The 15,158-nt window shown below is 33.9% G+C and overlaps 1 protein-coding gene and 1 pseudogene across 7 annotated transcripts in view; both read left to right on the top strand.

Moving 5' to 3' along the window:
* The window catches only part of CSMD3 (CUB and Sushi multiple domains 3), a 1,172,992-nt gene that overhangs the window by 919,167 nt on the left and 238,667 nt on the right, over positions 1–15,158 (top strand). For all 7 annotated transcript variants that reach the window (XM_070630871.1, XM_070630869.1, XM_070630875.1 and 4 more), the window contains 3 exons: positions 1,176–1,314; positions 4,611–4,798; positions 13,072–13,266. In XM_070630871.1, the coding sequence (XP_070486972.1) occupies positions 1,176–1,314; positions 4,611–4,798; positions 13,072–13,266 (522 nt within the window). The remainder of the gene's footprint in view (positions 1–1,175; positions 1,315–4,610; positions 4,799–13,071; positions 13,267–15,158) is intronic.
* LOC103556428 (small ribosomal subunit protein mS31 pseudogene) lies at positions 13,755–14,377 on the top strand (annotated as a pseudogene).

Below are 15,158 nucleotides of genomic sequence, written 5' to 3'. Positions count from 1 at the left end.
GCAAATAAATATTCTTAGTAGAGTAGGAGCTGAGGTCATCTACTGTGACTGAGGTACTAGTCAAGGGTAGAAGGGCATGGAGAGGTGTAATAGTGAACATCCATAATTAGGTGGCAAAAATTACCAAATTCTAAGGATGATTTTGCATATCTAGACTCAGGCAAAGAACGGAGATCTGAAATGTTGCCAGAACCAAAATTCTCCTTCTTTCAAAACCAGTTTTATGCTGTCAAAAGAATCTGTATGCCTTATAACTGGATGGTAAAATTTATCTGAGAAAACTGTAATTTTAAAACTCAGATAAGAGAAGAATGCTGATGTGCTGATTATGTGTTAGGAGACATCATGAGATCATGAGAATCCCAATTGCAATCTCTCTCTGAAGCTACCAGCACCGTGGAATATGTTGTTTTCTTATCTTAAGCTACGTTTAACAGACTTCAACAGTAATCCCCTGAAGATTCTGTTCTCTGAATTTCACTGACAATTTCTTGAGCCTCTCCATTGAAGCATTACACAAACTTTTGTTTGGGGCTGCAATGATAACTGTAGTAACTGTCCACTTTCATCAATAAATCAGACAACTAGAATTTAGAAATATCTTAATTAGTATAACAGCTTTTTAATGCAAGTGCTGTAGGTTCTTAGATAATTATCCATTCTCACTCATTAACTATTATTGAAGCCTCTTCCTCCATAAATAGGTAAAAAGCTACCAGAGAAGAAATGAAAATGAGTCAACTATCTCATATCCTATTATTCTACTTATTATTAGAGGTTTTGTTTTGCTTTGTTTTGTTTCTAACCTTTTATAGTGATCTTCAGACTTTTTCTTAGTAACCATGGGGAGATGATCTTTACCCCTCTTCTAAATGCTTATCTTTTACATGAAACAAAATAGTAATAAAAGAGAGAAATATATATATATATATAATTTTTTCTTGTCTTTTGAAGCCAGTAAAGCAGCTAAATTCAACGTATTCATGTATGTATGTATGTATTTAATATTTTAATAGTCTTTCTTGAAAGACAATGCAGCATTCAAGCATCCAGTACTATAAAAAGTCAAGTCTGTACAAAACCTCCAAAACTTTTTTAGAGAAGTGTTTTCGCAAATATTGATAGCTGATAAATTTTATTAATTACTTAAAGGGTTTTGTTTGTTTAAATTAAAGCACCCTGTGGAGGAAATTTAACAGGATCTTCAGGGTTTATTCTTTCGCCAAACTTCCCTCATCCGTATCCCCATAGCAGGGACTGTGACTGGACCATCACCGTCAATGCAGACTATGTTATCTCCTTGGCATTTATCAGGTGAGTTCCTGTACATTTCCATGTTTAAAAAATCTTTTTGGTCATTTTGTTTTAGCATTTGCACTAGGCAAATTTTATTTCTATACATGACATTTTTATTATTTTTACTAATTCCAATACTAATACTTCATAGTCAGCAGTTTGCAAAGCCTTGTATCATAGCACAGATGCCAGTGCAGCTCTGAGGGCTGGTGGTGAGTGAGCATCTTCACCAGATTCCAGTGTAGAGGAAACATGTTAAAGGTGAATGGTTTATTGACTTTCATGAAATGTGATTCCTTTATAAACTTTTCTCCCTCCCTGTACTTAACCATCACTGCTTCAAAAAATTCAGTTTTTCCTAAACTTCAAGATTAAAAGGTCAATACTTCAAGGATTTTTTCCTCCCACGTGTGCACCACCCAAACCCTTTTGAAGCGTCTAAATACTCATATATGCAGCACTGCCATTGGGCTTGGGAAGACATATGTTCTAACTACCGTCCTTTTTGGTGGTCTCATGAAGTCAAGCCTGCAAAGCAGAATTTGATGGATCATCTCTGTATGATTTCTCAGCAGAACTTGTCTCATGATAGAACTTTACACAGGAGTGTTCCAGAATTTACATTTGTCGTTTAGCAATGTCAGTTGCAGGGTTAGCTTAGTACTGAAGTAGTGGAGGATGCAGCTTCTTATGTAGGAAAGGAGGTGGCTGATGTTGAACCCTAACTCTGCCACTGTCATCTATGTTACGTTGGTGAAGTTAGTTATTTGAATGAGCCTCTGTGTCCCCACACAGAGCTAATAGATATTATCACAAAACTTGCCCTAACTTTTCCCCTTAAGATTTAAATGGGAGTGTTAGGTATGAGCAACTCAGAGAGGTCCTAAGTAGAAGTGTTCCTAGTCTTCAATGTCCAAGACTGATGTGCATTGACCCTAGTAACACAACACCTCTTTCTGCTAGTGTGTCCAAGCTGTTTGGTATTTATGTAAAATACTAAGCTTAAATATGCATTTTTTTCTAATATATGGAAGCCGGATTTTTAAAAAATTAAAGAAATAATTTGAATGCGTGAAAATTTTTTAAAGTGTAAATATATGGAATTTTTGTTTCTATAGTTTGTAGTGATACATATATAATTGACAATAACAAAATAACAGTTAAGATAATGTTAGTTATATGGCAGGACCCAGTTATAAGACAATTTCCTGAGGTAAGGACTATTACTTCCATTCTTATAGTTGAGGAAACGGCAGTACAGACATTAGAAATGTCAAGAGGTATGATACAGGGCTTAATATACTTATAAAATTATTTTAGTTAATAACTAAGTGGTAGAAGGCCATATTACATGAAGTTCATGACCTGAATTTGATGTCCAGCTGTGTCATTTATTCTGTGAGCTTGGAGAGACCTCTGATGTTTCAGGGCCTTAGTGTACTTACTCATTGGGAAAGTGACAAGGATAATCCCTTCCTTATATCTCAGGATTATTGACAAGATCGAGTTAGTATTTATGAAAGTGCCTTGTAAAATAGAGAGTACTATTAGAATGTACTGACTTTCTAGTTTTTCAGGAAAAATACTCATTACAGCTAGGATTCTAAAATTTCCTAGAAAAAGACTATTTTTTGTTTTATTCTCATTTTCCAAGAAGTTACAAATCAGTATTTTGAAATATTTATTTAAGCCCAAACTAGAAATGAAAAAGAAATGTACTGCAATCCATTGTTAAATAGGCTTTTGGCCTTCCAAGGATAATACATAGCGCTATAATATATCAGTTAAATCACTTGTTTCTAGTGATTCTCCCAACAGTGAGACAGGTGAGGAAGTTGTAATTCTCCTCAACGTTAATGTTGAAAGAGATGTTCAGAAAGATTGTGTTTTACTTGAGAACAGGGGTCAAGAGTAATGAAATAAGGGCTTGTCCTCTGATTTCTACTTTATTGCAGCAAAGTTACCAAAATGCAGGCCCCATATTCACTGAAAGGTTTCAAGAGTAATTAATTAAACTAGACTTATGAAACTATTGAATAAATTAAAACAAAATATAACAGTATGATGGTGGTCCTCCAATTTTCTCATGTTACAGGGTTCCTTGTATATGGAAAGGTTGGGAACTTCTGCATTAGCTCAGTCTTTCTTCGCCACTGTTATGTACAAGTAAACGACCCAGTCTCCCCCCACCTTATACGTGCATACCTAAAGGATTAGAATTGTTGTGGAAACTTAACCTGTATAAATCCAGTAGATTTGGAAATAATATCTTTCATCTAACAAGTTTCTTGTTTAGATGCAAAAATGATAAAACTTGATAGAGTGGTTTCTCCACTGATGGAAGTTAACAATGGCAAGCTTTACTAGTTTTATTTTATATCATGAACTTGTTGACTTTTCTTAATGACCCACTTAAGTCCATCCTTTTCTCTGCCACCTTACGAGCTGGTAATAGACAAATGATTGTGTGTCTTCTGCCTTCTAAATATGTGGGTTGTATAATCATTATGGGACAATTCTCGTACTTTTGAAGATTGTTAAGGCAAGTTTATTATGCAGACTTTTACACTATTAAAATATTGATTTGAATAATTTACATGCTAAAATGTCCTTGTTCACACAATGTATAATTTTGACAGATAGTGTGTTGGTTTGATTTCTCCTATGTTAAGTTGTAAAAGAAGAAAATATATTTACTTTCAGGAAAAAGAATGCCTAATACAATGTGCAGTTTCATTTGAGTTATTTAAATGCAAATTTGTATTTTGAACTTTTGTTCGAGTCTGATAAGTAGAGTTGAATTTTAAAACAACAAAACTGCTCATAAATTTTGAAGTTTAAAGCAAATAGTACCATTGACAAAGAAAAAAGAGGTTGCGTTTTCATGATGTAAAATATCTGGATAAATATTTTAAAACATAGGTAATATCTTCCATACTTTACTGATATAAAGTAAATTGCATAAGGATAAGTAGCTAATGAGCAGAAGCAAGGCTTGAACCTATATCTCTGACTCCAAATTCTGTACTTTTTCATCAGCTTAACGATTTGCTATACAATCGTTTGTATTGCCTGTAGATGCAATGCCAACTTAGAAATATTTGAAAATATCAAGATGTCTTTTTTCTTTTGTGGCATTGATATTCATATTCCACATGTTGTTGCCAGGTGAATTTTCAAAGTGGCTTATTTTGACAGGGTCTTTTGTTATTTTTAAAGATATTTATTCAATTAATATATGATTATATGACTATTAGGCTTAATGCCTTAGTAATAACCATTGTGCTTCCTTCTCTCTTTCTTCCTTTTTGTAGTTTTAGCATAGAACCAAACTATGACTTCCTCTATATATATGATGGACCAGACAGTAACAGCCCACTGATTGGAAGTTTTCAAGACAGCAAGTTACCAGAGAGAATAGAAAGCAGCTCAAATAACATGCATTTGGCTTTTCGGAGTGATGGATCTGTTAGTTACACTGGATTTCATTTAGAATATAAAGGTAAACGTGAACATTTGATTTTAGCATCATGATTTAAATTGTGAATATTTTATATAGGAGAATAATTTTGTATTGGCCATTGTCAATGGTTAGTTGTATGTGCATTTCTTAATGCAGACTACCTGCAATTCATCTCATAAAAGAGCTCTCATTGTAGACTTTTCTTATCAGTAAGAGGAAGGTAGCATTTCCCTAATTACTACCAAAGGAAATGTATCAGGTAATCAAATTAGCAATTAGCATACTCTGGGAGTTGGCTGAGACCACAAAGTATTTTTTAAAAAACAAAGTTCTTTTTTGGAAGCTGAAGATTAACACAAATATCGTTATTCAGAGACTACTCTCAGTGATAAAGGAGAATAAGGCATAGTGATAATTATGTTTCAAAAAATATCTAAAGATATTTAAATATGTCAATATTCAGAACAGGGAGAATAAACTACAGTGATAATTATAATATTTTTGCATATTTCTGCAAGTATTTAAATGAATCAATATTACAATGCCTTGGATATTTATAAATATATTTTTCTTAAGTTTTGTACTCAATGACTGTAGGAAAAAATTAGGTCTTGGTTGTTTAAAGTTAAAATTTATTTTTCAATAATTGAGTCCATAAAGGACATACTGATTATTCATCTTAAGTTATTAACTGAGTTCTGAAATTACATACTTTGGAATTATTACTTACCACTTGGCTTTTTTCTTTTTTCCTTTTTTTTTAGTGAGTAAGATTGGCCCTGCGCTAACATCTGTTGCCGATCTTCCTCTTTTTGCTTGAGGAAGATTGTCACTGAGCTAACATCTGTGCCAATCTTCCTGTATTTTGTATGCGGGACACCACCACAGCATGCTTTGATGACTAGTGTGTAGGTCTGCTCCCAGGATCCAAACCTGCAAACCCTGGGTTCCCAAAGCAGAGTGCGCGAACTCAACTACTATGCCATTGGGCCAGCCTTTGGCTTTTTTTTTTTTTATTATGAAATACTTTCAGTAACTGAAAATTATATAGAATAATAAAACAAACTTCAAAGTATCTATCATCCAACTTGACAAACTTTAACATTGTGCCATATTTGCTTCAGATCTCTTTCTTCTTGTGTCATTGTTGATTTTAAAGAGAATACGCCCAATGTTTTACCTTTAAGTATGATGTTTGCTATTGGTTGGTGGCAGTTTATTAAGGGCTCACATTTTTGAACTCCTTTTCAGGGACACTTCAATGTTATTTACATATAAAAAATCATTTACCTCTATGAGTGAAGAAGTTTTAGCATAACAAGGTCAAAGTAATTTGCCCAAAGTCATATGGCAAGGCTAAGATTTGATTCAGAGTGGGCTCCAGAGTCCACACTCTTATTCAAAATGTCTTTATTAACTATAGGAAATTTCTTTCCATTCTTGGTTCACTAAAAGTTGTTTAATCATAAAGGGATTGAATTTTATCAACTGCTTTTTCATCGGCTATTAAAAATATCACATGATTTTCCTTTGTGAAGCTCTTAATGTTGTAAATTATATTTTAGCTTTTATAACGTTAAAACATCTTTACAGGGCCAGCCCCAGTTAACTAGTGGTTAAGTTCAGCACATTCCTCTTTGGCAGCCTGTATTCAGTTTCCAGGCGTGGTCCTACCCTGCTTTGTTAGCAGCCACATGCTGGCAGCCCACATACTACAAAATAAAGGAAGATAGGCATAGATGTTAGCTCAGGGTGAATCTTCCTCAGCAAAAAAAAACAAAAAACACCAAAAAAATCTCTACATTCGTAGGCTAAAACCAGTTGTTTCATTAGTTTTTATTTTTAAAATACCTTGCTGATTTCAGTGGACTAACATTAATTTTCTGTAATTATGGTATATATTGCCATAGACTTATTACTATCTGTTAAAAAATGTATTATCCCTGATCTACTACCATAGGATTAGTCTATAATTTTCCTTCCTTATATTTTCCTTGTCTACAGAGTGTTGATCAAGATTATACAACTGCCTAACTTTGGAAGCATTCTCGCTTTTCTAGTATGTAGAATAGTTTATGTAAGATAGGTATCATCTGTTTCTTAAATGTTTGCTAGAACTTCCCTGTAGAAACATGGACTTGGTGATTTGAGGTAGTAGAATTTTAGTTGTTATAAACCTATTTAGATTTTTTGCTTCACTAATTCCCCACACGTTTACTAAAATTCAAGCTTTTTCAGAGCAAGAACTCTGTTTATTCACCACTATAGAGTGAGTGCCTTAGAATAGTACCCGCACATAGTAATTGTTCAATAATTATTTAGTTGATGGGTTTTGAGCAGCTTAAACAGGTGTTTTCTGTTTTAAATCAAAACATAATTAGAATCATAGAATAATAACATCATTGAAATGTAAGAAACCTTAAAGATAAATTTCTGTCCTGTATTTCATAAATGAGAACTTTGCTCTTTAGGAATAGCTACTTGTATCTGCAAGTTGACAGGCTTATAAATAAGACCTGTTTAAAAAAAAAGAAAGAGAGAGAGAGGAAAACGGTAGAGCTAAGTTTATTGTGAATTAGTATTGAGTAAAACATTTCCAGAGATCGCGACGATAAAAGATACAAGAAGAATGTCACAAATACTACCATGCTCAGGGCGGAGGGTGCTAATTTATTACAGATTTCTTTCTTGTGGAAACTGGACTTGGCCTCACAATCCTTTCTCTATGCAACATTCTGTACTAAATCTATGAAATTAAGCACTTAAGTTAAAGTGCTTGCCCATATGTCAGTTAAATGTATGTCCATTCCTAGTTCCCAGCTTGATCAACTTCCATGTCCCATTATTTCCAAAAACTTAGGATTTATGATGCCATAGGAAAGGGCCACAGAAGCAAACTAAAAAAAAAAAAAAAGATAATATTATTTATTAGATATTTACTCTATTCTAGGTAAAATGATTAGCTCTTTTTAATGCATTATCTCTGTCCTTCTCATGAGTAGGCACACATAAATACAACAAAAAATATTAAACAGAATTCTGAGATAAGTATTGCTATTTCTATTTTACAAATGAAGAAATTGAGGATCAGATTGTTAAAATGAATTGCATAAGACGACATAAAGTATTATTACCAATAAGAGTAAAGACCAATAAAAATATGAGTACAGGCAGAGAGAAATATTTAATCATCCCATGAACTACAATTCTCCTCCTTGGACCGTACAGCTACTCCCGACCATACTCAGCTACTACACCAACACTCTCTTACACACAATTCCATGAGGTCCTATTTTATACTCCAGATGGTATTTCTTTATCATGTTAGGACAGAGTTCATGATACTCCCCAAATCCAACCTAATTAATTCTCTGGACTGGTCCTCAAAACCCTTGTCCATGGGAAAATTCCATTTCCCACCTCAAGGTCTCCAGAATCTTTTTCTTATCAGCCTCCCTATTTCTTATCCTATTTAAAAAATATTACCTCTTTAATTGTCTAGTTTCTAAAGCTGGTAAAGTGGTCTTTATGTTTGTTTCTGCCATAGACAGACAAATATCTGAGAATTTTCAAGATAAAATGTGCACTCCCAAAATGAGTTGACGTACCTGGAGGCCTTGGCGAGTAAAACTGTTTTCTTTGTCATTTGTAATACATGTCATATACCTTGACTTAAGCATATGATTTCTGTTAGCACTGAAAAAGTAAAGTTTTTAAGTCCTGACTGACTCTAAATAATGCTATCAGGCCATTAATTAAAAAGCCATAGATCCAGCACTTACCTCTTTTAGAGCTCACACCAGAGTATAGTTGCCGTTGTTTGTGTTCACGTCTATCGCTCCATTTCCTCCTTAAAGATGGGCACTGAATCTCATTTTTGGTTGTGTGCAAACACATAGTAGTTGTGCAAACAAAGCACTTGAACAATGAGTGAATGCCATATTCAAACGTCACAAAAATACAAGCCTGCTAGCATGGATTCTGGAAGGAAGATCACCTTATGTTTACATAAAGCAAACGATGGATATGCTCCAGTGTTGTAGATAATAGTAAATTGGGGTAGAGAAGTAGAAGTTTGGGGTGGAAGGGAACATGTTTTGCTAATTTGAAAGCAATGTCCCCAAAGACTTTAAATTAGGCCTAGTCTCCATTTATCTTATTGTGATATGAATTTTTACAGTTGAGTAAATATTTACAGTTGAGTAAATAGAGTTTAAACAGTGCTTTTATTTGCATTGTTTTAATATTAACACTATTTTACATTATAATGTTAAGTGTCTTAAATATTTATAATTTTAATATCTATACAAATGTTACTTAGAGTAGTGCTTTGTATTATTTTAACAAAATATATTGATTTTGATGGAGAGAGAATATACACAGTTTTGTACTACTGAAGGGGACCTCCTGGTAGCTGGTTCTCTAGCTGACAGAGGATGTCAATTTATAGGCACCAGTATGTACTGTGAAAGACTTATGATAGTTGTTTATATATGGTATAAGTTAGCCACCTGCACCAAGAACATTAAAAGTCTCATAAATTACTTCCTAAATTAATATCAATTTAAGGTAAGACATATTTTCGAAGAGCAACCTACCACATTTCAACTCTACTCTGAGGTATTTTGGGGGTGATCATTGAATTTCTATTGTAGCAATATTTTCCAGAATAAGAGATGCATATATGGTTTATGTTTATTCTCAAAAAGGACCCTGGGAGATCTGGCCATATGTGAACTCTGCATCTTCCAATAGGGCGGGCCTCTTGGGACTGATTATGATCAGATGAGGGGACTACAATATATGCATAGCTTGAAAGGAGCTTAGCTCTTAGTTGCTGAAGTCATGCTAGCAAGTATATGCCCATCCACACATGTCCACTATTCTATGAATAACAGGCAGCTGGATATTATATACTCTGGTCACCTCTCAAAAACAAAAATAATATATAAGTACTTTTGATTATTAACAGAAGACACTATTCATAATTGTCCCTTCATGAGTGTATACCTATATATGGGAATAAACTTTGAAGTAAAATCCCTTTAATAATAAAAATATTTAAGGTTCTTATTAGCCCAGAAAGAAATTTATTTATAAATCAATCATTAAGTATGAACTGAACAAACACTATTTAGTTATCTCTATGCCTGGTACAAGGTATGATAAAAACTTTATAATATCATATGTGTTATTACATATATGCAATAATTATATGCTTATTGTATATATCAACTTCCTGTTTTTTATTGTATATATCAGTCTTCCTGAATGAATGGAAAAAAGAGCATAGTAAAGCTTTAGTTTTTCCAACTGAATCTTCTTCAGGGCATATTTCTCGGCTCTCTAATGTCTAACTTTTTCATTAAAATAAGCATTAGGATACTTTAATTTCCTGCAGAAAAAATCTGAAAAATAAATGTTTTGTAAAAATGGAAAAAAAAAAGCCATAGGTAAGATATAAGCTTTATTGCTTATGCTCACTTCCGTCTTCCAGCTTCTGATGCATCTTCTGATGCACTTTATTTGGAGAATATAGGGCCAGGAACTCTTTTACCTATGATCTATTCAGTAGGCAAACTACTATTAAGGCAAATAAAATTAATTATTCATAAAAAATAAGGCTACCAATTTGTCTGCCTCAATTTTTTTTTATGTTTACCCAATTTATTTAGTTATTTTTGTGAGAAAGATTGGCCCTGAGCTAACATCTATTGCGAATCTTCCTCTTTTTGCTTGAGGAAGATTGTCCCTGAGCTAACATCTGCACCAGTCTTCCTCTATTTTATATGGGATGATGCCACAGCATGGCTTGATGAGCAGCGCTAGGTCTGTGCTTGGGATCTAAACCTGTGAATCCTGTGCCACCAAAGTAGAGGGCACAAACTTAACCACTAGGACACCGGGCCGACCCCCCTCACAATTCTTTTCAAAAGCTAAAATCACCTATTCATCCACTGCCTAGACCTTTATATATAGATTCTCCAGGTCTTTTCAGAATTTCCCGATGTAATTGCTATGGCATCCATGCAAACAAATAAGGGCAGTATTATTCATTGAAAGCTGTTCATCAAGGATTTAAAGTAGTATGTAAGCATAATAATGGAATAAATGAGTCCTCTCAAAATGAGGCTAGCAATATAAAATTTTGTAGAGGCAATATTTTTAATTTGTCAACCATATTTCCCTTTCCTCAAAAAGTGGGATGTTTGTGTTACAGATTTACTGTTCTGTCACAGAAACTTTTGGGAAAACTTTAAAGGAGTAAAAAGCAAACTTTTCAAAAAATGAATATTAGCTAGGTAGACTTGTCAAAGAGATTAGATTAATTCTTTTAAACAGTAATTTCAATCTTTCCCTTTCCCTCGAGGGACTTAGCTCAATTTCATGAAGGCCAGCTATAAATGCTAGGTTGATATTCTGCCTAAAAATTACATTGTGTTTTCCTGCTTGTTTAAGGAAAGGTTCAACGTGAGGTTTTATTCTTAAAAATATACAAACCAGCCCCTGCAGCAGTAAAGCCCATTCTTAGTGACTCAATTTAGTATTCACCCTGAGTGTTCTTTCCTGAAAAGAGTGTGTGCGAATATTTTATCCGGGGAGAAACATAATTCCCTGGATTGGGAAGCAATTTTTATAGTGAAGTCTGAATAAAACGCATGCATGTGCGCATGTGCTTGGGAGAAGATCAACGTATTGAGCTTTGGATTGAAACTCAGGAAGCAGCTTTCTCCGACTCGCTCGCTCCGGTACACCTGCTTGCCTTAGTGCCCCTCATCTCTCTTTCACCTAGTCAACTCATCTCTCAGTGCTCAGTTTAGACGTCAACTCTTTCAGGAAGGTTCCTGAATGCTTCCCCTTAGCAATACTCAACACAGTTGCAAATATTTATTTACTATAATTCTTAATAAACTGTAAATGCCATGAGAGCCAGAATATTTTCTGATTGTTAACTGCCATGTTTCCAGAGTTATTTGGCAAGTGGGCTCTTAAGTATTTGTTAGAAAGAAGGAAGGAAGAAAATAAAGTGGACTTTCTTCATTCCTCTGATATTCCATTAAAATCATTTAAATGTTCGGTTCCGCCATTTCCTCTTTTGAATTGGGAGAAATCTTGTATAGTGTTCTTCCTAAAGCACAAATTTCTCATCATTTCCTATAACTGTTGAAGTACTTTGAACTCTGCAAACTTTTATGAATGGGATAAATATATTCTTACTGTTGGAATTAATCAGATTTGGATATTTTATAGTAATATAATTTCTGTAATAACCAAACGCCAGGATATTGTTGATTTAAATTCCAATGATTCCAGAGCCATATCCAAAGATTCACCCACCTCCCGACTTCCCATTAACATAGATAAATTCCAGTGTAGAAATCACCTTATTTGTTATCCTGAGTTTGTGATGCCGCTTATATTGCACATTTGTCTATTATTTCTTAAGTTATCTATAATAATAATACAATGGAAATATTAAGGCATTACCCAGATCTCTTAACAACAGTGTTCTAGTGCTTACTCCCAAAACTGGATGAATGAACTTATTTTTCTATTTCTCTACATATTTTCAAAATGTTCTGTCAGTCTCTTTAGTTCACTATCTGGGTGCCAAAAAATAGTTCCTTTGTTGTGAATGGACTTTACTTTTCAAATTGTCTATTACTGTTAGCTTTGAAAGTGCTTAGCTTTGACATAGACTCTCTGTCCAAAAAGATCATGGTCTGGATATCATAAAAATTCTGTTGCCATTTTATAATGGCCAGACCTCTGATAGAAACTTGGGGAATGGCTACAGGAGGTAGATTAAGAGAAATGGTTTCAGGGAAGAGAAAAAGAGTCTTTTACTTTCCTCCTAGTGTTGAAATGAACTGAGCTCAGTATAGGCAGTATATCATTTGTAGGTTCAGTCACATGGAATGGGTGTACATTATTTGGGGGAAGATCTTTTAAATAGAGAAATATTAAAGAAAAAAATCCTGCTTCTTTTCCAAAAGAAGTCATTCAAAATACTTACGCCTGAATTATAGCACATAATAATTTACAATAAACTCTAATACGCTATATTTGACTATATATATTAGATACTACTTTTAATGAGAAGATCAATGAAGAATTTTATTCTCTTACTAATCAATATGAATTAGCAAAATGGCAGATATGGTTAAGGGCTACTTTGTCCTTCAAGCCTTCTGAGGCAGAAAGGATGCTGGTGCTTTCCCTTCCTTTTAGTGGTAGAAATGAAGAAATCTTAAAGGTTTCTTAGAAAAATAGTACTTTAAAACAATTCATTTTGTAACACTGTTTTACAGCAAAACTCCGAGAATCCTGCTTTGATCCAGGCAATATAATGAATGGCACCAGACTTGGAATGGATTATAAATTAGGGTCAACTGTCACCTATTACTGTGATGCTGGTTATGTTCTTCAAGGTTATTCGACACTCACCTGTATCATGGGAGATGATGGAAGACCTGGATGGAATAGAGCCTTACCAAGTTGTCATGGTAAGAAACATATTTTTTTGCTGAGTTATTATTATTAGAAAGAATCAAGAAACGTTTAAACCCATTTCTGTATTTTTTTTTTTTAAAGTCAGTCATTTAGCATACAATCTGCAAGTGTGGTATAGGTAATGGAGAGATTTTATTAAGGATTTTTAAATAGGATTCAATAAAGAAATGGTTTTGGAAAAATGCTTACATTCCCAGTTGTCTCTAAAGCAGTATGCACATTATAGTAGGCGAGCTCTCTGAGAGCAGCGATATTGCCATTATGTTCATTTGTGTTCAGGACATAGAGGAGTGCCTGAAAATGTCAGCTGCTCAGGAAACACTGGCTGAGTAAATGAGGAACAAACACACTGATAAAGACATTCCAACAAAAGTAGATAAATGCAATAACTTAGATATTGTCAAGAATTGGTGATAAATCTTTATCTGAAATAGGGATATAGAAAAATATACATTTCTCTTAAGAATTAGGTTGTCTAAACATGATGACCAAGTCAGAGCTGCTCAGGCAGTTCCAGCAGCACTAGGAAGATTCAAAGACGCAGAAAGATGGAGAAAGACGTAAAATTAGTTTTGGTAACATACTATCAGATATGAAAGTTGCCGGATCTGCTACAGTTAGAGTTTGTGCAAGACCAGTGCATCAGATTTAGTTTAACAAAGGATCTGACAATGATCACAGCCAAGAGAAGACTGCTGATGTTAGAAAACATCATAGGAAAAATATACTCAAAGGGAAGAGACTCCATATTTTTGGGAGTAAGGCAGTTACTGAAGAAGCACCTGAAACAGAGACATCACCTTCACTTGGGGTGTGGAATGCACTAAGCAGCTAGCCTCAGTAAATTCACAGCCCTTTCAAAATGGTTTTGAAGAGATGATCCAGTGGAGACATGAGGGGAAACTATGGGAGTTCCCAGTTAACAATGAAGCAGATTTTGATGAGGATGATTCAGGATTTCATGAATATATATTTCTAGATAAATACTTGGAGAATTTTCCAAAGCAAGAACCAGTTCTCCACTTCATGGAAATGGTGACCTGTGGTCTTTCCAAAAACCCATATCTGAGTGTTAAACAGAAAGTCAATCACAAAGTGATTTAGAAATTATGTTAATGGAAAACAGAACCTTTAAAAGACAGAGACATACAGTTCAATTGTAAACCATGGAAATTTTTATTTCAAGCTGGTGGAGATGGATATTATAACTAAATAAAATAATTTTATTAGAAAAAATAATACCGCAGGCTCAAAAATCATATGATTCTATGTAACTCTATGAGGATAGAGATACAGTGACAAAAAGTTCAGTAAGGAAAGAGAAACAGTGATGTCACTATAGAAAGTTACCATAGACTACCCAGCCAGTTGAATGATCCTAATGTGTTGTACAAAATTGACATGGAGATGATATCCTCTGGGGCAGATTTTCCAAACTGTGGGTCACCACCAGTGAGTCATGAAGTCAATTCACTGGGTTGTGACCAGCATTTTCGTAATTGATATAAAGTTGAATAAAATAAAATAAAGGTAAATAAATAAAAAAGAAGAGAAAAGCATTGTAATTCAAAGAATATAGTAATGATAAATGTTTTGTGGAACTTTTTTGAGTTATATATACAGAGATAAATAATTACAATAAATATACATATATCCATGTGTATGCATGTAGGTGTGTATGTTTGCGATGATATAAAATGTATTTCTTACTATGAATTTCAGTGGGAAAAAAAACCAACAACTCTGATCTGATGGTTAAAAGGATGGATTTTTGGTATCTGATACATATGGTAATTTTTCCTGGCTATATAATGTATTCATGTATTAGAATATGTGCATGATTTCTGACTTACGTAAGTCGTTTAACCTCTTTAGGCTTATTGTT

This window comes from Equus przewalskii, chromosome 8, assembly GCF_037783145.1.
Source record: "Equus przewalskii isolate Varuska chromosome 8, EquPr2, whole genome shotgun sequence".
Lineage (NCBI taxonomy): Eukaryota > Metazoa > Chordata > Mammalia > Perissodactyla > Equidae > Equus > Equus przewalskii.
Note: the sequence above shows the minus strand (reverse complement) of the source record. Positions and strands in the feature narration are given on the sequence as shown.